Raw genomic sequence first — 27,377 nt, forward strand, 5'->3', positions numbered from 1 at the left:
CAGTTTCTCAAGTCATTTGCTCTTTATGATCAGCAACAGAATTCTTGGTTATGTGCAAGTTATTTTTACAGCCCTGAACATAGATGATGGGCAGCATCCAGCTAAACAGATGTGCTAGTGAGAGGACTTTTGATTGTGCAAAGGAACTTCCCTCTGCATCCTTAGCTCTAGCAAAACTGACCAAAAGGAAAGGATGTTAAATGATAAAAGGACAGAAATCACAATACAATTTCCCCACTGGAAAGTGGCTGAGTCATAAGGGTCAGCGGCCAAGCAGACTTCGCTGTCAGTTGTGGGAAAAGGTGGAAACGTTTTCCAGTCAGGAAAATCAAAATTTAGTCCAATTACCAGTGGAATATGTTTGCTGGAGGATGTTTCTTTCTTCGTGTTCGTCGATAACTAAATAAGGATGTCTACTTGCATGAGAATTGATGCTTTTGAATTATGGTGCTGGAGGAGACTCTTGAGAGTTCCATGGACTGCAAGAAGATCAAACCTATCCATTCTGAAGAAAATCAGCTCTGAGTGCTCACTGGAAGGACAGATCCTGAAGCTACCAACATGAATTTGACCAAACTGCAGGAGGCAGTGGTTCATGGGGTAATGAAGAGTCTGACACAAGTAAATGACTCAACAACAACAGCTTGCATGAGATATGGTCAAAATTCCAGGGCGTAATTGGGCTTTTGCACTCATGTCATCCAGGGATGTGCTCATTATGCACACCTGCTTTTGTGGAAAATTCCCCATACATCGAGAGAAGGGCATTTGGTGAGAACCACAACAAGGGCTTCCATGGCTTGAATTCTCACAGCTTTATCTGATTCCTTTGCTATAGTGCAGTACTCATTGCTCAGAGAAAAGCTAAAACAAACACATAATTCTGCATATTCAATGTTTCAGCTGAACCAAGCTTGCTGGCAACAGGCATGGGGCTGGCTGCTGTGGGAAACAGAATGCTGAAAAGCAGGACTCCCCTTGCATTATTAATCAGAGGAACACATACATGGTACTTTGGTTCTCAAACGCCTTGGTACTCAAAACAACTTGGAACCCAAACACTGCAAACCCGGAAGTAAGTGATCCGGTTTGCGAACTTTTTTTGGAAACCGAACGTGCTCCGTTTTGAGTGTTACGCTTCCAATTTGAGTGCCACACTTCCGTTTTGAGTGTTATGCTTATGTCTGTCTGTTTCTGCTATTTATTTTGAGTTTCTGTTTTTGTAACTCTCTTTTTTGTTTTTGTGACTGTGTGGAACCCAGTTCAGCTACTGAATTGATTGATTGTGTGACTGCAGTACATTGTTTATTGTTTTCATTTTATGGATCAATGGTCTCATTAGATAGTAAAATTCATGTTAAATTGCTGTTTTAGGGGTTGTTTTTAAAAGTCTGAAACAGATTAATCCATTTTGCATTACTTTCTATGGGAAAGCACACCTTGGTTTTGGAACGCTTTGGTTTTGGAACAGACTTCTGGAACGGATTAAGTTTGAGAACCAAGGTACCACTGTATTTAGGTTTAAATTTTCACTTTTCTTGCACAACCCTCTATCCCAAAGGTTAAAAATTGGTGTTTTGTGAGCAGATGGCAACTGCAAGTGGAACAGAACATTTGTACCCACCCTAATCTTAAAAAATAACAAGGTGTTGGGGCAGGGAGAGAGGAAGGAGAGAGGAAACAAAATGCTGTGCTTCATCTCTGCCTGAACACTGCTCTACATTTTCAGGCCCTTACATGTTTACACTGTGCACTGCCACAAGCGCTCTATCCCCTCATAGAAGCAAGTGCACTGAAGCCACCCACTCTTCTCTGTTAAGCCTGTTTATTTTCCTCACGTTGTCATATGTCCACAACATGAAAAAGTGTGAACATGAACCAGATGGAACATGGAGAGAGTTGCATCTACTTCCACTTCTATGTGGCAGCTGGGGAAACGGCAGTTGTGAATGTGGATATTTCTGCAATTGTGGAAACTTCTGCAATTGGTTTACATTTCTATCACCCGTTTTGGATTAACCTTTTCTCTAGGCTTATTTCTCTACAAGTGATCTAGCCTATATTGCTCCCATAAGTAGCATAGAATGCATCAGTACCATTTCGTAAGAGCGCTGCACCCTGGTCTTTAGCACCACGGACATACGAAGCTGCCTTAAAAACAAGTCAGATGTTACTAGTCCAGCTGCTCTGATCAAGTGGCAGCAGCATCCCAGGGTCTTAAAGAAAATGCTCTTCCTGCTCCCTGAGATCCTTTAACTGAGGATGCCAATAACTGAACCTGGAACCCGCTGCATCTAAAACATGCTTTCTACCACTGCGTTACGGTACTTGATAGGGAAACCCTTCCTTGTAGAGAAAGGGCAGTTCAGGTCTACATCACCTGGGACAACAAATTCTCAGACAGTCACCTCAGATATAGGGAATGGTGCCTCTAGTACAGCCTTTCTCAACCTGTGGGTCCTTAGATGTTGTTGAACTATGAACCGCTGCTCTAGTAGCTTCAGCAATTCTCCTTGGCATTAAAGCCCAATTAGGGTACCACGGTACCACTAAGATGCTTAAAACTGACCCGTGGGGGCTTGGAAGGTAGAGTCCTTATTTCTGCCACGACAAACCTATCAGAACGGCTTAATGGACCTACGTACTAAACTGCAACCTGTTCCACAGCAACACTCATGAACCAGAACTTTCTGCAATAATGAACCGAGGTATATGGCTAGTTTTGGTCCCTGCTGACATGCCCTGGAGGGGAAAGGGAGAAACCAGGTAGCGGGTAGTCTACATAGCAGGAGGAGCAAATTTTCTTTCTGAGGTGGAGGTTGAAGGCTCAGTTTTTCTTCATGGCACTGTTGGCTTTGATTTTTCCATATAACCACATGATGTCAATGTAGAGATTACGCTTCAGGACAGCAGAAGCGCAGACAATGGCTCCATGAAGTGCTCCTGGAAAGCCACCAACAAAGACATCCTGACCTGGCAGGGGAAAACAAAAGACAAGGAGGAGTCATAGAATTGTAGAGTTGGAAGGGACCACGAATGTGATCTAGTCTAACCCCCTGCAATGCAGGAATCTTTTGCCCAACGTGGGGCTCAAACCCACAACCCTGAGATTAAGAGTCTCATGCTCTACGGACAGAGAGCATGGGCACACAGTCATACCTCGGGTTAAAGTAGCTTCAAGTTAAGTATTTTTGGGTTGTGCTCCGTGGTGACCCAGAAGTAACTGAGTGTGTTACTTCTGGGTTTTGCCACTCGTGCCTGCGCAGATGCTCAAAATGACATCACGCGCATGCACGGAAGCGGTGAAACGCGACACACGCAGACATGCAGTTGCGTGTTACATTTACTTCAGGATGCAAACAGGGCTCCAGAACGGATCCCGTTCGTATCCAGAGGTACCACTGTAATTGCCTCTTATCAGTCTTTACTCTTGTCTATCTTTCTCCTCATCACCACCCTCTTGTCAATAGCCAGAAATGATGTTTGGGAGAGCACCTCAGTGCAGCAAAGTGCAGCTGAATTACCCGTATTTTTCGCTCTATAAGACACACTAGACCACAAGATGCACCTAGTTTTTGGAGGAGGAAAACAAGAAAAAAAAAATTCTGAATCTCAGAAGCCAGAACAGCAAGAGGGATCGCTGCACAGTGAAAGCAGCAATCCCTCTTGCTGTTCTGGCTTCTGGGATAGCTGCACAGCCTGCATTCGCTCCATAAGACGCACACACATTTCCCCTTACTTTTTAGGAGGGAAAAAGTGAGTCTTATAGAGCAAAAAATACGGTATATTATGCAGAAGGACACTTGCAGAAACCCCTTAAGGCACTTGTGTAGCCAGTAGGAAAAACTAAGAAAGGGACACACAGAAAGATCAGGCATCTTTAAAAATAAACCCAGACACCCCAAGACCTAGTTCGTTCTATTTTTCTAATCGAGTTTAATGTTAGAACAAGATCTAACCCTTGGGAGTGGCTTCCTGCTATTCCAGGGACTAGGGCGAAATCGCCCCTCCAGACTGAAAGCGTCTTCTAACTTTACAAGAGGGGTTTTAAAAATTGTACTCATGGGGGGGGGAGTAATCGATGCATTAGATAAAGTTATAAAGCTGTAACTCTCGAGGTCCCCTGCACTGTAAGTATGAGATATTGACAGTCTGAATCTAAGGAAACAAAGTTGGCTTAACCTCGAAACTAGGTGGCACAGGTGTCAATGGTACTAGCCTGTATCAATATCTTTCAGGGTGCGAATGTGGCAAACCTGGAAGTATTTTTCTGGGTTTCGCCCTGTGTGCATGTGCAGAAGTGCTCTATGCGCCGCACGCATGCGCAGAAGCGGCACCTCTGGTTGTGAATTCCTTGGGATGCAGCCGGATCTCCAGAATGGATCCCGTTTGCAACCAGAGGTACCACTGTATACAGATGGCATCGCTACATCTGCAATCATAGAGGAAAGCTACTTGCTTTAAACTCACCAAAGTACTTTTGCTGTGAAGCAAGGAAAGAGCGTACACTGTTTCTACAAAGAAGCAATGGCTTTCGGTACATTATAGATCGGGGTGGGGGAATTGGATTAAGCCTGGTGGCTGCATCCATAGCTTTCCCACTCTATGAGGGCCACTTTGATAGGTAGGTCAGGCACCAGGTACCAGGTGATTCACATTTAGAGAAATTAAGTTCAGCCCCTACTGCAAGCCCCTCTCTGCACCAGGGTTTGGCTGAACTCAATATTTCTGACTGGCAGCTCCTGAGCAAAACAAATCCCACAGGCACTTTAAGGCTCCCAGTAGTTCCTTTGCAGTTGCATCTTTACTTGGTCCTTCCCTCATTCACATCATGTCATGTGTGGAGCAAGTGGGTGTGGCTTAGGGGAAATGGTCAACAATATCTGCTTGGGTTAATTCCTATTCTTCCTTTCCCAGTTCATTCACTCATCTGCACCTCTAGGGCAAAAAGGCTGGAGGAAGTGAATGCCCCCAATGTAGTTTTTGTTCCTAAGCTCCAATTAGAGTAGACCTTCCCCTCTCCCGGGAGCCAGACCACACAGCAATGAAAACACATGACACATAATTGGGATTAAAATGGACACTACTTTTATTAATTTCAGATGTAGGAAAACCTTGGCTTAGGCATTGGGCGTGTATCCCTCTCAGCCCTCCGGTGGGGGTCTGAGGCAAGACAGGGTTAGTCATGAATATGGCGACACTGCGAAATGTGCGTTTACACAGCTGGCCCCCATTCTAAGTTGCTGATGGGAGTTCTGTGACCCACCACTATATGTCCGTGGCCATAGACTCCCCTCACTATCCCCTTTAATGGGGACCCTGTTATCGCTGCCACAGGAGGGGTGCGTCACCACAGCACCCCATTTATTATTGGATGATGGACTAAAGGATTCTGCCCAAGGTCTAAAACCACCACCCGAGACCGAAACCTTGTGATCTCACCACCAAGACTACCTACAACTGAAACCACAAAATCAGATGGCCGCCAACCAATCCTGAAGGCCCTGCTTCACAGCCCACAACCAATGTTAATTCCCCAGCCGGTCAGGTATACTCTGTCAGGCCTGCCTAAGGAGCAGACTGGGGCAAAGTCTGTGCTCGCCCGGTCCGCGCCTCTAGCCCTCACACTGGCCCGCTGTGGACTGGCCGATTTAAAGCACCTGGGTTTGGTGGGAACCCAGAGGCCCCCGCGGCAAGCCCAGGGGGGTGGAGCAACAGCCCAACTCTCCGTCATGGCTCCAAGATGGCGGCGCTGTGCGTTGGGCCACAAATGTTGCCTACTGTCGGGACCCGGTGAGCGGCCATTAATGAGCCTAGGTTAACCCTGCCCATCAATGGGCCTACTCTGAGGAGACAACCCTTATTTTCCAAAGTCAAGACTAGTGCAGAAACATCATCTATTCTATGCCCTTGGGATGGGACAGGCTAAAGAAGTTAAATAAGCCTAATGGTGAAGGGTTGTGGCAGGTTGGAATTGGTAAGGAAGCAGCATTTACCTGTTAGGTAGAGGTTTGGGACAGGGGTCTGAGGGCGTATTGTGGCCATGACTTCCACCTGGAGGCGGGAGATGCTGTGCTCTGCACCATACATCTCTCCTTGGACAGAAGCTATGTAGTGCTTATTGGTGAGAGGAGTTCCCGCAGAGACGTACTCAATCTGTTCAGAGAAAGAGACAGATCAAAATGGCCAGGGAGGTTCATTGTTATTTATTCAGTAGGATCAGGGGAAACCTTTAAAAGGGTTTAAGGACAGCACAGGGAAGACAGGGAGTATGCTCAGTGGGATCGCTGCCTGTCTGTTGGGAAGGGGTTAAGTGGAATAAAATAAAGAATACCATCAAAACCAGCATGGCTGGCTGGTGCTCTGAATGGGAACTTTCCACACTGCAACGTTTTGCTCCAAGTCCACCTTGACTTTTGCAATCTTCTTGCTGCTACAGTATTTTAAACTTGGTCGAGATGTTCTGGTCCCAAACTGTTCACAGTTTGGGGCCAGAACATCTCGGGAACTGTACCATCTCCTTAAGAAACCTTGGGGCTTTAAATTAAGAAGGGAAATGGAAACAGAGAGAGCGAAAGCAACAGATAGACAGAAAGTATAATGAATAGTAGAAGGCAGGCCTTGCTTCCAAGAGAATAACAAAAAGACAGAGACACTCATCCTGAACCCTAGCTGATCTTATGAGCTTGCTGAATAAGCTATCAGTAATGTCTCTAACCTCAGTTGACCTCAAAAGGATGGGAGCAGCACGATCCTTAGGCTATGCCAAATCTAGGACTTTATGTGCAATCAATTTCTAAAACACCATGCTAGAAATTATTTAAAGAGAGCTGAAAAGTTCCTTCTTTGCTGTTGTTTGCACAACTGATGGTGCGAGACAAGGAGCACCCTTACCTTATCTTTTATTTGAGGGTAAAATTTCAGAACCGTTTCCATTATGTTGTCCACAAAACAGTTTTTGAAGGCCTCATACTCCGCTCCCCTCTTAGTAACCTTTTCCTCCTTCCATTCCTCAAACCATTCATATTTTGCAACTGCCAGGACAATTAGAGTGGACTTGCCTATAATGAAAAGGGCACAAAGCGTTTCATTAGTGATGTGGTTGCCACAAAGGGACATCTTACCACCCCAGATTATTGCAGAAGATTTGTCAGGTGTTGAGGGCGCACGTTTCACAAACCTGGGCATTCTGTGACACCTCATCTCATACAACCATCAGTACTCTAGGGCCTTTGGCCAGTGACCGAAGCTGTATTGACCTGAATACTGTCAGCTAGCCCTGAAATTGGCTATCTGATGTTGCAACCCAATGAAGAGGCATATAAAGTTCTTCCTCCTAGTCTGGTTTGGCTATCTGAACAAATTGTATTGTCCTCACTCAGTGGCCCAACTGTTCAGTCTGGTATCTGGCCTCTGTGATGATGACATCTTGTTTCCCTGATCTGGTATCCCAACCCATTCATGATCATGTCTCAAGCCCATCACCCTACGTCAAATCCAAACCCTTTAACAAAGTGAGTCATGGGCCCAGAATGAATCTGGATCCTAAGATTCACTATCCTTTAGATTGCTCTCTGGGTTTCCAAGATTCTGTCATCTATGGAAGTTCGGGGTAGTGGTAGGGTGTCAAGGGAAGAGAACTACCCCCCCCCCAAGTTGGGGATAATCTCTTGGGGGCTGCTCACTGGCAGTGGGTGAATTCTTAACCAAGTGGTGGGCAGGACCACAAGCCAAAGCAGGTGGGCACCCTTTTTCTCTTTTCCTTCCCATCTCCTTTCATTCCAGAATTCCAGGCTAAGATTTGCACATAGATTTAGGGCCACAGGTTGCCCAACTCTGGGCTACAAAGCCTCCCCTGCTGGCTCTTTTCCATTTCCTCCCACCCCTTAAGAAACATGATGTTGCATTGCTGGTTCAAACAGCACCCATACCTGGGTATCTCTTCTCCCAGAGGGGGTCCTTGGCCGATGGAGAACCAATGTATAGCAAGGGGATATTCTCTGGAGCGGTTTCTCTCGAACAATTAAAGTAACGAACGAACCTATCAAGAAAGAAGACTTACTCTGAACTTTGACTTCATAATGTGTACAAATTATCAAACTATACTATTAATGCTGGAGACGGGGAAAAGCTTGAGAGAGTTGAAAGTGTCTACAATTTCTGCGGCTTATAACTTTTTGGCTGGTCTAAATTTTTAAGCCTTCTCTCCAGTCTCCCACAAGGGAAAGCCGGGTGGGGGGGAGTGTACACTGTTGAATAAAAATAAAAATAAAAATAAAAATAAAAATAAAAATAAAAATAAAAATAAAAATAAAAATAAAAATAAAAATAAAAATAAAAATAAAAATAAAAATAAAAATAATTTATTTATACCCCGCCCACCTGGCTGAGTTTCCCCAGCCACTCTGGGCGGCTCCCAATCAAGTGTTAAAAAACAATACAGCATTAAATATTAAAAACTTCCCTGAACAGGGCTGCCTTCAGGTGTCTTTTAAAGATAGGATAGCTGCTTATTTCTTTCACATCTGAAGGGAGGGCGTTCCACAGGGTGGGTACCACTACCGAGAAGGCCCTCTGCCTGGTTCCCTGTAGCCTCACTTCTCGCAATGAGGGAACCGCCAGAAGGCCATCAGTGCTGGATCTCAGTGTCCGGGCTGAACGATGGGGGTGGAGACGCTCCTTCAGGTATACAGGACCGAGGCCAGTTAGGGCATTAAATGTCAGCACCAACACTTTGAATTGTGCTCGGAAACGTACTGGGAGCCAATGCAGATCTCTCAGAATGCCTTTGGAAAAAAGCATGCTGTGCTGCGATGAAAGCTACATTTCTTTGGAGTGTAAGCATAGAAAGAAAAATCTGTACTAGGCTCCAGGAGGAAACATGTCAGAGCACTTGCGCTTACCAATTCAGATATACCATTTTCACAGCCAGTTAAAAATAGATAAAAAATGTGTTGAACCAGGAGAAAGTTTTGAAAATTCAGTTTCAGATCCACCCAATCCAAGTACAGTCAAGAGAATTAGAATTTAGAGTGCCAGAGTTTAGTTCTGCATCTCCATAAAGGCCCACTCCATAAAGCCATTGTACAAGATCATTTCAGGTGCTTTTTCTACAGACAAGAACAAAGACAAGGAGCTATGGACACAGCAGCCAAGGGAGCTAAAATTTGGCTGCTAAGTGAACGTTATTGATCAACTACTGGCAAGTATCTAATAATTTGCATTTGTATACAGTTATGAGTTGTATATATGAACAAATAAAATAACACTCTCAAAGGCAGCTTTCACAAAGGATGGCAAACCATAAAGCCAAGTCTGTTCTTGGCTGACCAATCCTGCTGGTCTGAGGGAAGGAGCGAAGCATGATGGATCTCCACATTAATGGCAAACAAACAACTAGCTATGATTTGTCGTGATATGCAAAGTGAGCCAGTTAAACTGACATTACCTCCTCCCTAAGAAGTCAAGATAGGATACAAACAAGCAAGTTTGTAGAAAAATGGTCCTGGCTTATAAATTCTGGGAATGAGACACTTCATAAGATTTGGCTATCTGTTTAGCGTGATTCGGCAATTCTAGTATTGTTATTTGGAAACTGAAACTTGATCTTGTATCATTAATTTTAGTGGTATTATCATTTATAACCATGCTGTTTATTTTATATTATTACCTCCTAGAACAGGCATCCCCAAACTCGGCCCTCCAGATGTTTTGGGGCTACAACTCCCCTCATCCCTAGCTAACAGGACCAGTGGTCAGGGATGATGGGAATTGTAGTTCCAAAACATCTGGAGGGCAGAGTTTGGGGATGTCTGTCCTAGAAGATTTAAGGCTCTCAGTACTTTAACCTTAAATTCATATAATTTTGCAAAACCTATGTTAGCCAGCAGTGTGTGGGGGTGGAAAACCAGAGATGAGAAGACCCTTCCTAGATTTTTTTTAAAGTCCCTCTAGTCCTGCTTTCTGTTTCCCATGGTGGCAGTCAGATACCTCCCAAAAACCAACCAGCAAGGCATGAAGGCAACAGATCTCACTTGCTGTTGCCCTCAAGCAACTGGTATTCACTGCTATAATACCTCTGAAAATGGCGGCTCCCTTTAGCTGCAACAGCCAAAAGCCACTTAGAGGTTATTGAAAAAGATCTATCAGAAAAAACGACCTTCTAAAAAGTTAGCGACCACACCACCACATTGTTGCCTGATTAATTCCATAGTTTAGCTATCCAGTAAATGAAGAAGCATTTTCTTTTGTCTCCTGCTAATCGGTTCTACTGGGTGACGGACAGAGCTGTTCCGCCTGGCCTTTGCATTGGACTTGGTCTGACCCTTATGTTTTCCCTCCCCTTATGGTCTTGATTTATCGGCTATTTTTAAAATGGGGCTATGTTTTAAATTGCATTTTAACCTGTATTTTAAATTGGGTTTCCCCTCCCTCGCTTTCCCCCTTTATTATGTTTTTACTGTGATTTTATTGGTGTTAGCCGCCCTGAGCCCGGCTCTGGCCTGGGAGGGCGGGGTATAAATAAAATTTATTATTATTATTATTATTAGTCCACTGACAGACTTCTCTCACTACCTACCCCTCCTTGGGTCACTTTATTCCTTTGCCCCCCCCTCAAATAAAAAGTCCCAAAATGTTCATTTCCTCATTAGGAAACTCCTAGGTCATTTTGATTTCATGCAGTGCTTTTTTTCCTGGAGGGACGCAGAGGTACGCATACCCCTAAACATTTTGTGATTCTAAGTTTGGCCTCATTGAGGGGCAGTATTTCAATATGAGTAGGAAAATGAGAGTACCCCTAAACATTTTTTTTAAAGAAAAAAAGCACTGGTTTCATGCATACTGAAGGGTGATGCCATCTTGGATATAACTTCTACAATTTCGGCCATATGACCCAAAAGTTGAGAGAAGGTTCTCTTCACTCCATATTGCTGTGGTCAAATAAATTTCAAATTTCCCCTAACTCTTAGCTGGTTCGGTAGCAAAGTTACACCTTACGCTTCACTGAAGTCGCTGTGTCGGTAGATGTAGTAGTTCTTAGCTTCAAATCCCAGTTCTTCCTTGGAACCTTTGAGTCCGATGAAGAGGCTGATTCCTGCTATGCCATGATTCATCATGGAGAGCTGGTTCTGAACACCTGCCCAAAGACCAACAGAGGGAAGTAAAATGGGGGAAGACGAGGCAGGTAAGCTCTAGAAGTAAAATTATGAATCAAAACAGCACCATCCGTTGGCCCAGAAATGGAAGCAAGAAGAAATCCCGACGAAAGAAGAATGGCAGACAAAATTAATGGACTATGCAGAATTGGACAAAATGACAGGAAGAACTCGAAACCTGCGGGAACAGAGATTTACAGAAGATTGGAAGAAATAGATGAACTATTTGAAGAGCAATTATAACCAACAAATTACGCTAGTAGGACTATAAGAGGTTTTGTAAGGAGAAATATATGAAACATTACAAAGAATAGAGATATTGGTTATGAGTTTTAAATGTAATAAGGAAAGTAAGAAATGTATACTAAGAGATTAGATGGGAAAATTTTCAGACAGGATTGATGGAAGTCAAAAAATTGTATAAGATGTAAAAGTATGTTTAATTATTGTTGAAAATGGTATGTTAAAAAACTAATAAAAATTGATAAAAAAACAGCACCATCTGGCATCTTAGATTGGGAAATTGGAGCAAAAGCAACTTTTTAAAGCCAACTTCCCTCCCTCATGGACCCCCCCCCCAAAAAAGGTGCACCTTGTTGGATTTAATGTGCGCACTTATGTGCTAAGCTTTTATAGCTTTGAAAGTCGAGATCTCCAACCAATAGGTAGAGGAACTCCTGGAACTGAGCCCAGAAGCATATGGGGTAATTCTGAATGAATTTAGTCATGCACATTCAAGGTAATATAAGTTGCCTTTCTAGAGTAATTTGTTGCACAAGATATTGGTCCTAAGCAACAGCTGCTATGACCCATTCATCCCCATCTCTTTCCTTCCTTCTTCTCTTACACCTCCTTAACTTAACTGGACTGTGAGTTTTTAGGAATCAAATAGCTAACAACTTGAATTTATTTCTATAGGTCTTGATGGTTAAAAATTGCTTCAGTCTGTTTGTGCTGAGGTGATTTCCTAAACCAAACAAGCAACAACACGACGAGATTTTTCTCCTCTGGATAATTGTGTACCACCCACAGAGCTGACATTTTTTATATTGTACGATCACTTTTTTCCCATCAACTACTGATTAAAGAGAAGTCTGGCACCTTGAGAAAGAAGTCAGGATAGAGAGGAAACGGGATACTTCACTCATCAGATGTAGTTGTTTAGCGATCTTGAAATGGCTCTTTGTGAAGCCAGAGGGACAGAGTCAATGCAATGTTATTCACTCACAGAGAAAATGCTATAAGCACATTGTATTCATCAGGAATTAAGCACTGGCTTTGCTTATTACCGCAAAACAACAAGGTGTACAAGGGATTTGCATATTCACTTTTGTTTCTGGGTAACCACAGAGCCTAGGACTTGCTGATCAGAAGGTCGGTGGTTCGAACACCCGCGACGGGGTGAGCTCCCATTGCTCGGTCCCTGCTCCTGCCAACCTAGCAGTTCGAAAGCACATCAAAGTGCAAGTAGATAAATAGGTACCACTCTGGTGGGAAGGCATTTCCGTACACTGCTCTGGTTCGCCAGAAGCGGCTTAGTCATGCTGGCCACATGACCCAGAAGCTGTATGCTGGCTCCCTCAGCCAATAAAAGAAGATGAGCACCACAACCCCAGAGTCAGCCATGACTGGACCTAATGGTCAGGGGTCCCTTTACCTTTTAACATGGAAAAACCTGGTCATCTCACTTAAAATGAGATGTGCAAGTTCTTCCTTGGGATGATCCTTTCCCGCCCAAAATATGCTCTTTACCTTAACATCTGCTATTAGGTAGCAGCTATGAAACATCACCAACTTTTCCTCCTGCCAAACATTAATTTCCATCTCTTACCTTTGCTGTATGACCTGTGCCATGTGAAGGTAACTTTTAACCTCTCCTTAGGATGCAACTGCCCAACTCGTTCTTATTTACAATATTTTTTTCCCTAAAAAAATTATTTACACATTTCAAGTTTATACATTTCACTAGTTTTACAATCAATTTAACGTTTGAAAATTTGACAACAAAATTAAGAGCTTCTGGGACACTGTTTATGAGTAGTTGAGAAAAATATTTAAACAAACTTTTATAAAGAAACCAGAAGCCTTTTTATTGGGCATATTAGACACCCCAAATGAGAATAAGAGAATATACCCTTACTCATCATCAGCAGCAAGAATATTAATTGCAAAAAATAATAATGGAAAAGTGAAACAGTACCAACACAAAAAGAGTGGCAAGACAGATTATTTGATTATCTTGAATTGGCAAAAATGATGGATGCAATTAGGGAACAGTCTAACAAAAAAAATCAAAAAGAGTGGGGAGTGTACAGAAATTACTTTTAAAAAAACAGTGCCCCCAAATCAAAACCTGGACTTGCTTTGAGTAATTTTTGCAAAACAAATTATGGTCTACAAGCATAGTATATGGAGAAGGGTAGAAATGATGAAATGAGAAAGAATCAGTTTATCAAACACGAAACCAGAACCGCTTTGAGGAGGAAGGAAGACTTTCGGATTTATGGCTAAATGTTTGCCATTTGTTTTTTTAAAAGTTTGTTTCTTAAGTGTCGTATGTGTGCATGTTGTAATGAAAAGTTAATAAAAAGTATTTTAAAAATAACGTTTCAAAGTTTGACCTTCTTTCCCCTCTTTCTGCGGTTCCTTACATTTATTTTTAAATATCTTCTGCATATCCAAATTCATATAATTTGCTTGTTTAATTATCTACTTTAAATATATACTCTTTCTCTGTTTGCAATTTCTCTGTAAATATTCAATAAACCATTTCCATTCTTTTATAAAAAAGTTTGTTATCTTGATTTTGCCATTTCTGCATATTCCATAAGTTTTTGTATCCATTGTTCCTTTGCTGGGACTTCTGCTTCTTTTCACTTTGGGGAAAGTAGCTTTCTTGCTGCTATAGTAGCATAGCATACATAAATAAATTTCTATACAATTTAGGTAGTTCTGTCCCTATAATTCCCAAAAGAAAAGCTTCTGGTGTTTTTTTTACACAAGTTATTTTGAACATCCTTTTCAATTCATTGTATATCATTTCCCAATAAGCTTTAACCTTATTACAAGACCACCACATATGATAAAAAGAACCTTCTTTCTCTTTACATTTCCAACACTTGTTTGATTTAGATTTATACATTTTTGCCAGTTTACTCGGTGTTAGGCTCCTTAATTACAATAAGAAAGTTTCCTACCTGCAGAATTCTATGTTAGGTACCTATTAGAAGATTAGATACCCAGCGTTATCTCTTGTAATTGCCAACTTTCTTTCTTAGATAAAAGTCTGAAACAAGCCTAGTTTTATTCATTGTCCAAATAGTATGTGTGTTTTTAATGTGTTTTTATCTTATTGGAATCTATTTGTGGGTCTTTGGACCACAATGAAGAATTGATTGATTGATTGAATAAGAAAGTTTCCTTGCTTTATTTTCCCCCAGTATTACTTCACTGTGATAAACTTAACATAATTTAATTCAATATTCCAACTTTCAGTTCATGGAAACCTCTGAGCTATTGGAATATAAAAGTGGATCTGCAATTCAGAATTGTTCTCCAAGTGTCCTAGAGGCACACTTCATGTCAACGATTGTCTATATCTTGACTCCTATTTGGTCAAAACAATTTTTACTCCTGAAAAAGGGATAATTCCAGGAGTAGCTGTCGGAAAGGGAGGTTGACTGAGGGTAAATGGTTTTGCGTGAGCAGGTGCATAATCTCCTGCTAAAAGTTAATCACAGAATCAGGGTGGCATAGAAGGTCAAGTTAAATCTCCCATTAGCCTTAGACATCTCAAGTTAATTTTTTACAGTTGAAGAACGCAGGAGTTCACTAGGACTCCTGTCATCTTGTGTCAACTTTTCACCTCAAGGTCTTTTTGTCAAGGATAAACAACTGCTGCCCCAGGAACTCACATGAAGGAGACTCAAATCCTCTTACGCGTGGCTGTTCATTTAACAAAATACAAGGTTATTTTTTTAATTTTAAGAGAAAGGTGCTTGCACACATTACACACATTACACTAATTACGCTGCTTGCACACATTACACTAATTAAACAGGTTTGTGCATCTATCAATCTAGATATCGATATCAATATCGCTGAAAACAAATGGAACCGTTTACTGAATTCTGCCCCTGTATGCAAGTATTGCAAAGGGTGTAGCCAAGATGTTACAAGGAGCAGATTTTCAGTGACATTTGGAAGAATATTTATGCTACAACCACCACCACCAGGTAATACGTAGCATACCTATTAATTTGATTCACTGGAGAATAGTGTAAGGTAAAGTTCAGAGTAAGGGCACATTAATTTACATCAGGGTTGAGGAACCTGCAGCTTTCTGGATGTTGTTAGACTACAACTCCCATCATCCCTGATCATTGACCATGCTGACTGGGGCTATTGGGAGCCGAAGTCCTAACAGCATCTGAAGAACTGCATATTCTCCATCCCCTTTTGCACGATCAGCGTGGTATTGTGTATTTTTCGTAGGCAGGGCCATAGTTGGCATGGATGGGATTGGCCAACACTCACTAAAAACAAAAAGACAAGCAAAGAAAGACAAAAGGAAACACTATTCTTCAACTATTATCAATAAAACAACTTGCAATTACAACAACTGAACCAAAGACGAATGTATGACTTACACAAGATGCTTCAGACACACCCCACAGTGTTTTAGTATTAAAGTTATGGAGTGAAAAAACCTTACTGGGCATAGGTCATTCAATACAAAGGGCATTCTAATTAAGTCGTTCTCACGGATGACCATTAACATTAATGGAATAACTGAAGTTCACTGACATCTGTAGGACTGCTCTAAGCATGACAACATTGGCTGTCACCCAAGCATGTATTTGACTTTGACACTTTTGAGTTTTGTAGTACTACATCTATCGATTGCCTGTAAAATATCTACCATAACAGACCATCTATGAAATGCTCAGGAAGCTTGTGGTATAATATCATACCTTGGGATAAATGTGCTTCAAGTTAAGTATTTTCAGGTTGCACTCAGCAGCGACCCAGAAGTAACAGAGCAAGTTACTTTCAGGTTTCACCGTGTGCGCATGCGAAGACGGTCAAAATGACGTCACACGCAGGCGCAGAAGCGGCGAAACACGACCCGTGCATGCGCAGACGTGTGAACGCGGGTTGCATTCACTTCAGGATGCAAACGGGGCTCTGGAACGGATCCCGTTCACATCCCGAGGTATCACTGTCTTTAGTACCCAGTGTTTTCTGGTGTGGCATAGGTTTCTTGGGGGTTCTTTAGATTAATGGTCCTGTCACACAAAGGTCCATTCTTGATTAATGTCCCTCATTTTAACAGCTTAATTTAGGTGGGAAAAGACCTTTGGTCTTCCATGAACTTTTACCTAGTAGGAGCTATTCCATCAGGCTTCCTGAACTGGCTGGTCATTATAAGAACCGGTGCCTCGACTTGCTTTCCCCCCTCTTCCGTCCCCATCACTTTTTCCTCATGTGTCAATCGTAAGCTTATTGTAAGACATCCTGGGTTTCGGCTGCAGCTTTCTGCCTGCCCCACTTTAGATTACTTAAAAACCTGAAGCTCTACCTGTAACTTTTATATACAGTACTCTGCGCTACCCAACATTGTACAGCTCATGTTAACCACTTGGCAGCCTTTCCCCCTTTCACTCAGGCTCATTTGTTAAAGGAAATCTTTCTATTCAACACTGTGTTTATATCAAGAGCCTTAGGAGCAACACGTGAGCTTTCTTTCAAAGCTATTAAAATTTGCTTACAGTTTGATCCTTCCAGGGCATACTGGTAGTCTGAAAAACTCCCATGAGATTTAGAAGGATTGTGCTAGCGAAACAGAGGACAGGCCGTTTTGAAAGAAAAACCACACGTAGTATTATTAGAGCTGAAAGGAAGTCTTGGAAAAGTTGAATCCTATTAAAGCCAATGCATAAATTCATCTCCTGTTTACCACATCTTTATCCCTTATGAATTGGCCCCATAATTTGAATCCTTTGACCTCTAATAGTGGGGACCAGATGGCAATCAGGAACACGGCATTCTAGAACTTCTGCCCCACTTTTCAGTTAAAACATACTATTTTTTTTTAAAAGGCTGCAACACAGTTCTGAACAGCAGCAGATTAAAATAGTTAAAATCAGAAGATAATGGGGGGGGGGGAACCTAGGAAAAATTTGGCGCACCACGGCAAAACATTCTAGTACAGTACTCCTTTGTACAATTTTTGCAGTTTATTTTCTTTTACAGGGTTCCGGGTTCCTGGCAATCACCTGTTGAACTGCAGTCAACAGGAATGTCAGTAGGGGGTTTTCCCCCTGAAGTACCGTAAATGTGTATTTTGTTTGTTAAATACTGACAATAATGCCATTTGCAGCAAATGAAAAACCGTTCTTTAGAAAGTCAGCAAGTTCCATAGTGGAGGGTCACAACTCTGAAGGTTGAACTATTTGCAATTTGATGTTAAATTACTGTATTTTTCGCTCTATAACACGCACCAGACCATAACACGCACGTAGTTTTTAGAGGAGGAAAACAAGGAAAAAAATATTCTAAACGAAATAGTGGATATATGATTTTTGTGGTTCATGCTGTGGCCACAGACATGTGATCTGACAGTGAGTTTGGAGTAGCCCAATGCAAAAATCCTGAGGATCCATGTGGATCCATGCTTTGTAACCACGGAGGAGGGAAGGAAGGGGAACCATGGATCCTCTGCTCACGACTGCAGCAGATCCCCCCCCCCCGCCACCCGTAGGCATTCACTCCATAACACGCACAGACATTTCCCCTTACTTTCTAGGAGGAAAAAAGTGAGTGTTATGGTGCAAAAAATACAGTAATTAGTAGCCACCCACCTTACCTCAGAAGGTAGGGACACCCAGAGTCAGGGATCTTTAGATACAGCTCAGCTGTAAGAGGTAGCCCTTTTGATCAACTCTAGGTCCCTAAATGTTTTAGAAAAGGGGTAAGCATTGCCCAGCGTATGCAATTCCCTCCCTAGACATGCTCTTCTTTTAGTAACAAGTTATAAGGAGCCTGCTAAACCATTTTTGTTTCAGCAAGCTGGTTAGGCGTGTAATTTTAGCATGTACATAGTTTTAGTAAGTAGAAATGTTTCGTAATTACTACACAGTGGTACCTCGGGTTACAGACGCTTCAGGTTACATACGCTTGAGGTTACAGACTCCGCTAACCCAGAAATAGTACCTCGGGTTAAGAACTTTGCTTCAGGATGAGAACAGAAATCGTGCTCTGGCAGTGCGGTGACAGTGGGAAGCCCCATTAGCTAAAGTGGTACCTCAGGTTAAGGACAGTTTCAGGTTAAGAACAGAGTTCCGGAATGAATTAAGTTCTTAACCTGAGGTACCACTGTATATGTTTTGGGGTTTTTTTGTTGTTGGAATATTTAATGACTCTCTTAAACCACTCAGAAGCCTTTTGTTCTAGTAAGTGATATATAAATTTGGGAAAATAAAATCTTTTAAAACCCACAGTGTTTAAAATTTTGTTAAGCACTTGGAAAGGGAGGCCTGTGAAGTCTTTTAGATGAACCCTATACTGCCATTTCATTCCAACTTGCAATAGCTTGGTCATTTTATTACTGCGTCTTTTATGGTCTTCAGCTGTATATTAGGCATTTTGGATACTTTTGGTGACAGAATACACACACAGCCCTGCAAAGCTGACTAAGTGGAGCAACCCAGGGAACACACTGTATCCGAATTGGACCAAGGTCTTACAGAGGTGGCAAAATGTTAGCTATTGAAGAGCCAAATGTTATATATGCAGTAGATCCCAGAACCTGCAGAGAATTCCAGGAGGTTGGTATAACCATTTCAGTTTAGGCACTATCAGGTGAAAGTTGTAGGACCTATGTTTTCTAGCTGTATCAACATGGAAAAACATCCCTGTTTCAATACTGTGGATGGATAACTAAAAAGGAGGAAATAATGGAACAGAACATATCCGAGCAAAATTTGTCGTAGGCAAAAACAGCACAAAATTGGCTAAGACACAGCTAGGTCTGAAGACTGGTCTGGATTGCACTGAAAGGACCTCTGGACAGTTTTCCAGGAATCTTCCAGGACTCTATACACATGCATAGCATGATTTGTCATGGTTTACCACTCAAACAAACCATGAGTGGTAAACCAAAAATATAGCAAGGCTTGTTTTTCAAGCTGCATGCCCTATTCAGCCTTTCCATCACCCTCTTTCACAATGGAGAGCACTGGGGGAAAGGTAAAAGTAAAGGACCTCTGGATGGTTAAGTCCAGTCAAAGGTGACTATGGGGTGCGGCTCTCTTCTCTGCTTTCACGCCAAGGGAGCCGGCGTTTGTCCACAGACAGCTTTCCGGGTCACGTGGCCAGCAGGACTAAACCGCTTCTGGCACAACGGAACACCGTTATGGAAACCACAGCATACGGAAATGCTGTTTGCACTGAAGGCTTGGTTTAAGCTAGCCACACAAACATTTTTTAGTACAAGCAAGCATTTAATTATTGAGAGAATAGAATTCAGGATAAAGGAATATAGGCCAAAAATGTATTTACAGAGGAATGTACAAAAGAGGAGCTTAGGAGTCATAGCAGACTAAAGTAAGATCTTCCACAATCTTGTAGCTTGTGGAGTGCTCAAATTTTGATGTATAATATATTCACACAATCCACAATACAGCCACCTGCATTTCCCCTCCCTTGGTGGTGTTGTTGGAGAAGGACGGGGAAGGAAGGCCAAACATGCTTCTCCCACAGACTCGCCACTGGGTTCCATCACAGCTTAGGAAATCAAAATGATTTCCCACCTTACATGCCCTTTGGTAATAAGATCCTTATTGGAACTCCTCCTCTGCTTTAGAAGAAGAGTGGAGAACTTGTGGCCCTCCAGATGTTGTTGGACTACAACTCCCATCATCCCTGAACGACACTTGCAGGGCTTCCACATCTCTGCTTTAAAAAAAAAAGAACCTATATCACACGGACATATGGAAAGATAGGTAAAGGTAAAGGGACCCCTGACCATTAGGTCCAGTTGTGGCCGATTCTGGGACTGCAGCGCTCATCTTGCTTTATTAGCTGAGGGAGCCGGCGTACAGCTTCCGGGTCATGTGGCCAGCATGACTAAGCCGCTTCTGGCGAACCAGAGCAGCGCACGGAAACGCGTTTACCTTCCCGCTGGAATGGTACCTATTTATCTACTTGCACTTTGACATGCTTTCAAACTGCTAGGTTGGCAGGAGCAGGGACCAAGCAACGGGAGCTCACCCCGTTGCGGGGATTCGAACCGCCGACATTCTGATTGGCAAGTCCTAGGCTCTGTGGTTTAACCCACAGTGCTACCCACGCCCCTTATGGAAAGATAGTTTTGTGTAAATGAGAAATCATTGCATGTTTGAATGGCATTGTGCTTGGAGGGTGAGGTGTGTAGGATGGAGTTTTCATTTTTGATTATGTCTAATACAATAAAAGAAAGAAAAAAAAGAATCTACTACATTGCCATCTGTATAGCTGCAAAAGGTGCTTCTGACACAAGAAAACTCTGGGAAAGAAATGTTTACCAGCTGTGCTATATTCAGAGTACTGAAAACGTCATAGACTCTAAACAGTTGAATCACAGGGCAATATTACCTAAAGGCTTTGTATATGTTGATCACTTACGTCTTTAAAACGTGTACCTCTTAAGAAAAGAAAAGAAATTTACGAAGGTACACTACAGGCAACTCCCAATTTAGGTGCACCTGAATGATGCACAATCATGCACATTCACATGGTACAGAACCAGGAAGTAGCCCCAAAATGTCATAAACACAGCATGAAAAGGGATGGAGTGGGATGGGGCAGAATGGACTTATTCCCCGCTGCACCAATGAGCGTGGAGGGAACCTCCACAAAAAACAAGGAGTGCCTGTATAGTTTCTGGTGCTATAATCATGGAATTGCAGGACTGTGTGCAGTGCCGGATTTACGTATAAGCTAAACAAGCTATAGCTTAGGGCCCCACTCTTTTGGGGCCCCCCAAAAAAATTAAAGGAAAAGCAACAACTGGATGTACATTTCCAAAATATAAGATAAACAATAAATAAAATAAAACCTACATACAGTTAGAGCTTAATAATTATTTCGCTATTAATATGCTTCTTAATTGTATTTCAGTTCAACAATTACTTTGATAAAATACATATTTTGTTATGTGCAAATGGCTTGAGACACCTGTTAGGTCCATAAATTACCAAATAGCATATATTCAACACAAAAAACAGCGACAATTTGTTGTTGACAAAGGACAGCTGGACATATAAAGGGCCCCATTACCTCCAGTAGCTTAGGGCCTCATAAAACCTAAATCTGGCCCTGACTGTGTGCGAATGAGAGCTCTAGCATGAAACCTTTGTGTTCCCAGTAGTAAAATCTGCCCCCCCCCATGGCTACAAACCCACCACACACCTACACAGTGGAAGCACAAATTGTCCTGTGTCCTCTTACCTGGCAAAGCCCGCAATTCCTTTGGCAGGAGCTGCTCATAGGTGTTAAAGATGCCAGCATCAGAAATCACAACAGGAGCATAGATGTTAACAAGATCTTGACCTTTCTTTACGCTTACACCTGAAAATAAGACCAAAATGTGTTCAGACCGGGTAAAGTTTCTTTTGGATTGCTCTAATCAAAGAGCAGGGAGAAATCCTTTCCTGCTGATCACAGAGAAGACTCAACCAATGACAATTCATAGCTGGAAGCTGGTACGGAGGTGAGGTTTTGTTTTTGTTTTTAATGTTTCTTTTTGGTGGCACCTGCAAGTTCCAAGGGTTTCTGTTAGTTTTTACAGCAACCTTGCATTTTGCAATCCTCATTTTGCAGATAGTCTGAGGAAGAAAGGTTGGGGAGGGTGATCAATATTACAGGCAATCCTTGAACTGGCAAAAGAGGCTCAGTGAAATTAAGAGGGAGGGTTTAAGCATGTAAGCAGCTTAAACACCTTCAATGAAGTTTAATGTGGGTGGGAAGAGCTTTGGTAGGATTGTTTATTGCCTTGGTTCACATGAAGGTACAAGCGTCTCCTCTCTTTCCCTGTCCTTCACAAGAGACTCACTGACATAGCTAAATTTCAGGCAAGACAAATGGCAGAGTGATGTTAATTTTTGCAAGTTAAATGCATCCTGGAAAATGCGTTGAAAGCAAGAGCATGCGGAGATTCTTTCTTTAAAGGCTTATGTTATGTACTGAGTTGAATAGGTTCCAAATTGCAGCAGTCTGATTGGTCCTAGAACAATAGGATTCAGAATGCAGCAGTCTGATTGGTCCGCAGCAGCCACCCAATCCAACTCCAGGTGGAAGTGAATCCACAACTTGATTGGCCTACAGGAGAATCCCAGAACTGGCCAATCACGCAGGGCCCATTGTGTAAATAATGTATATAAAGCAGGCATTTCAGGGGAACTTCCTTTCCTCACTACTATGAGCTGAATAAAGAGCATGAAATCCACACTCGACTCCGAGTATATTTCAGCTTCTCTTTCCACACCCAGCAGCCGAGCTCAGAAAATAAGGGAAAGTTCCTATTTCAGTCCTTATACATGATGGTCTCATGCAGATGCCACAGTAAACCATGGTCCGCCTGCTGACTGTGGAACAAATCGCAATTAGAAGCCCAGGTGTGTTCTTGGCCTCCAGATTGTGGTCTGCTTTGGGAGAAAGCAAATGTGATCTAATATTCAGACGTCACAACGAGCTTCATGGCTTGCTACTTCTGCTTGTTCTAGGGGCAAAGCAGAGAGGGAGTGTCTGAGTGATATGCTTGTTCATAGTAAGCCATGAACCATGGTGTACGACCACATTCAAACCAGGCCAATACCTTAAGCCAAGAGAGCTGCAGCCAACCAATGTAGGAATAGAGAACTATTTTCAACCCAAGGGTTGCATTCCCTTCTGGCCAGTCTCCTGAGAGGTACATACCAATGGTAGACAGGGCCTAAGGAAGGAGTAGACAGAGCTACAGAAGTGAACTTGGCCTTTGTACAGTAGTCTAGCTTCTGCACATAAACACTCCTAAATAAGGTAAAAAGGTAAAGGAGCCCTGGACCGTTAGGTCCAGTCAAAGGCGACAATGGGGTTGTGGCACTCTTCTCGCTTTCGGGCCGAGGGAGCCGACGTTTGCCCACTGACAGCTTTCTGGGCCATGTGGCCAGCATGACTAAACCGCTTCTGGTGCAATGGAACACCGTTACGGAAACCAGAGTGCACAGAAATGCTGTTTACCTTCCCACCACAGTGGTACCTATTTATCTACTTGCACTGGCTTGCTTTTGAACTGCTAGGTTGACAGGAGCTGGGACAGAGCAACGGGAGCTCACCCCGTCATGGGGATTCAAACCTCTGACCTTCTGATCGACAAGCCCAAGAGGCTCAGTGGTTACGATAAGATACAATAATCTTTATTGTCATTGTCCCATACAGAACAATGAAATTGAAAATCTACATCAGACATTCAGAAACCAATAAGTCTGCTATCCCAGCTATCCCAGCCTGGTTAGCCCCCTAAAAACTCTGATACCCCACAATTAAATACAATATACTCCCATAGAGACTACCTTACACTGCATTTAAAACCAAAATCGCATTTGTATAGAAACTGTTTCTCAGGTGGCTAGTCCTAGTCTTTATAACCCTGTAGCTTCTTTCAGAAGGTAGAAGCTGAAAGAGATCATTTCCGGGGTGCGCACTATCCTGCGCTATCGCTGCAGCTTTCTTATGGCACCTGGAAGCATAGATTTGATCCAAGGTGGGAAGAGTGCACCCAATTATTCTCTTCGCAGTCTTTACAACCACAGCACCCTCCATCCAGGCATGCATTAGCTGCTGGACAAAAAACCCTCAAGGGGGTGAAAAGAGTACTTATGCCCCCAGGCCTGTGGTCCCCTCTCCTGATGTAGCCAACCCTGAGCTTGATGGACCAGTAAAACAGCTTTCTACAACAGGAAGCTCTTGACTGGAAAAGCAAATAAGGGTAAGAGCCCCATAATCTCTCGGTTTAGAAATTAAAGCAGCGTGATCAAGGGGTTGTACATAAGCCCTGTGGCTTCCCATTTCTTCCCCATCCATGCAGCAATTCCTTGGGCTACATGGGATGCTTAAGGATCCTCTTGTTATAATCCGCACAGCAATCCTCTAATACAGATCAGTATTGTCCTCATGTTGCCAGTGGGGAAGGGGAGATGTGGCAAAGGTTACCTGAGTTAGCCAGGTGAGTTCATGGCAGAAACGATAATGCATGGAAACCTGTGGTTTCCATATATTTGTTATACTACAGCTCCCATCCCCTCTGACCATGAGCCATGCTGGCTGGGGCTGATGGGAGCTGGAGTCCAGCACCATCAGGAGGGCCACTAGTTCCTCTCCCCTGTTACACTGGGACCAGAATGGAATCTGAAATCCAGACTCTCAGCTGCTATACTAAATCAGCTCTGAGAAAGAGCTCACCGCAGGCTTTTCCTTGCGAGTTCACCAAGATGCTCTGCACAGGTGCTTTGGTGAGGACAGCCCCTCCGGCACGTTCAATGATGGGGATGGAGTGAAATGCGATTTCACTGGAACCTCCCTGAGGGTACCAGGCACCTTCCAAAAAGTGATCGACAAGGATGGCGTGCAAAGGGAAGCTTGACTTCTCTGGAATGACTCCTGCAAGACACAGAACAAGGATTATTAAATCAGAAAGCTGAAATCGTAACTGTGGTTACCTCTTGAAGCCCTATCCAAGCAAGGTCTACACAGGAATGGTCCAAGTCTACACACTCCATGTAAGTCAGCTTGGAAATTAAGTCCATTAAAATATTAGCTCACAGTGCACCACGAAATATATAATGCCATGTCTAATCAAAGATAGTCATTTGTGGCCCTACGGCTGGGGGTGTCTGCATAAGAGCTGCCTCTTTTTTATTTCCTAGAGGATATTTTTTACTTCCTTACCCAAACACAGTGGTGCCTCGCAAGACGAAATTAATCCGTTCCGCAAGTCTCTTCGTCTTGCGGTTTTTTCGTCTTGTGAAGCACGGCTATTAGCGGCTTAGCGGCTATTAACGGCTTAGCGGCTTTAAGAAAAAGGAAACAAACTCGCAAGAACTCGCAAGATGTTTCATCTTGCGAAGCAAGCCCATAGGGAAATTCGTCTTGCGGAACGACTCAAAAAATGCAAAACCCTTTCGTCTAGCGAGTTTTTCGTCTTGCGAGGCATTCGTCTTGCGGGGCACCACTGCATTACATTCACCCTATGAGGCTCTCCTCTGCCCCCTCCTATCATCTGAAGTTAGGCAAATGGGAACAGGATGGAGGCCTTTTTGGTGGTGCCCCCTGCTTATAGGAATGCTCTTTCTAAGGAGGCTCACCTGGTACCTATTCTGATGTCACTCTCAGGCCAGCCAGGGTTTCCCTAGGATTTTATTTCTTTTGCTGAAGTTTTCTGGCACATTCTGTTTGAGGGGTGGTTCAGATATACGAAGTCAGTTTATTAAGCTGACGAAGAACATTGATCCAACATGTTTACCTGTCTCCCGCCCTCTCATTAGCTTTCTAACCATTTGCTGCGCATATATATATATATATATATATATATATATATATATATATATATGCTTTCGTAGATTTTCACGGGTACAGGAATGCAGGTTTTGGTGTCTTCGGGTGTCTTCCCGTGTAAGAGTTGGGGTGTCTAGGCGACGTTTCGACGAGGTCTCACTCGTCATCTTCAGGCTGGTGCTTTCGGCTTCTTGTTACTGGAACAGAGCAGGATCTCAGTGTTTGAGTTCCTATAAGTACTGTTGAGGGGGTGTGGTGTATAGCCTCCAACGTTCTGGGCAGAGAGGAAGTTCCCAGGTTAGTGTGTCTTTTCTTCTTTTGTTCATTAATTACTTGAGGGATATCTTGAGTGATTTCTTGAGTGATATTCTGAGTACCACTTAGGAGGGTCATTAGGTGTGGATTAGTTGCTAAAGCTTTCGTGTCTTGACCTCTTGAGCTTGTGAAGAGTTTTTTCTGAGAAGATGGCTGTACTGCACTTAGTTGTGCTCTGGCTTGGCTTCGTGTATAGGGGCGAGCTGTGGTTTTGTGCCCTGTGCCAGCCAGATCTGTGTAAGGATTGCAGGGGGGTGCAGCATCCGGAGGTGCCACTATGGTTTGGCTACTGGATGGTGTCTGTAATTTATCTGTGGAGAGGGTCTGGGTTTGGGTCTGGTGTGGTTGATTGGAGATGGCGTTCTGTGTGCCTCTGGTTCAGAACGCCATCTCCAATCAACCACACCAGACCCAAACCCAGACCCTCTCCACAGATAAATTACAGACACCATCCAGTAGCCAAACCATAGTGGCACCTCCGGATGCTGCACCCCCCTGCAATCCTTACACAGATCTGGCTGGCACAGGGCACAAAACCACAGCTCGCCCCTATACACGAAGCCAAGCCAGAGCACAACTAAGTGCAGTACAGCCATCTTCTCAGAAAAAACTCTTCACAAGCTCAAGAGGTCAAGACACGAAAGCTTTAGCAACTAATCCACACCTAATGACCCTCCTAAGTGGTACTCAGAATATCACTCAAGAAATCACTCAAGATATCCCTCAAGTAATTAATGAACAAAAGAAGAAAAGACACACTAACCTGGGAACTTCCTCTCTGCCCAGAACGTTGGAGGCTATACACCACACCCCCTCAACAGTACTTATAGGAACTCAAACACTGAGATCCTGCTCTGTTCCAGTAACAAGAAGCCGAAAGCACCAGCCTGAAGATGACGAGTGAGACCTCGTCGAAACGTCGCCTAGACACCCCAACTCTTACACGGGAAGACACCCGAAGACACCAAAACCTGCATATATATATATAATCTCTGAAATACACTCACATTTCAAAAGGCTCCTATAGAAAATGGATAGTCTGACTAAGCAGAGATTAAAACAGTTTCCTGGTTTATATGAAAACCTGGTTTCAACTAACACTTGGCCCAACACTTGCCCTCAGCTTTCAGTGTGAAAAGAAAAATTAAAAACAGGATGCTACCCTGCTGAGCTTCTCCACTTCTATCACACTTCATTTGTGGCCACTCACAGGCACAAGGAAATTCAACACAATGGCATGTCGTACTTTTGATATTTACTGAATGATACCAGGGTAAGAAGAGACTATGGACCACCACTTTCAATGGCAGCCACGTTGATGTACGGTACTTT

At 43.1% G+C, this 27,377-nt stretch overlaps 1 protein-coding gene across 2 annotated transcripts in view; it reads right to left on the reverse strand.

The window, feature by feature from the left end:
- Window positions 1-2,531: 2,531 nt before the first annotated feature.
- The window catches only part of LOC308574149 (all-trans-retinol 13,14-reductase-like), a 35,639-nt gene continuing 10,793 nt past the window's right edge, over window positions 2,532-27,377 (reverse strand). The window contains exons 5-11 of one of the 2 annotated variants that reach the window (XM_081171677.1): window positions 24,639-24,836; window positions 21,648-21,767; window positions 10,999-11,137; window positions 7,932-8,041; window positions 6,895-7,061; window positions 5,997-6,156; window positions 2,532-2,973 (exon numbers count right to left, since the gene is read on the reverse strand). In XM_081171677.1, the coding sequence (XP_081027803.1) occupies window positions 2,828-2,973; window positions 5,997-6,156; window positions 6,895-7,061; window positions 7,932-8,041; window positions 10,999-11,137; window positions 21,648-21,767; window positions 24,639-24,836 (1,040 nt within the window). In that variant the 3' untranslated portion in view covers window positions 2,532-2,827. The remainder of the gene's footprint in view (window positions 2,974-5,996; window positions 6,157-6,894; window positions 7,062-7,931; window positions 8,042-10,998; window positions 11,138-21,647; window positions 21,768-24,638; window positions 24,837-27,377) is intronic. The other variant, XM_081171678.1, reaches the window with a different exon arrangement.

Source organism: Podarcis bocagei, assembly GCF_964188305.1.
Source record: "Podarcis bocagei genome assembly, chromosome: 15".
Taxonomy (NCBI): Eukaryota; Metazoa; Chordata; class Lepidosauria; order Squamata; family Lacertidae; genus Podarcis; species Podarcis bocagei.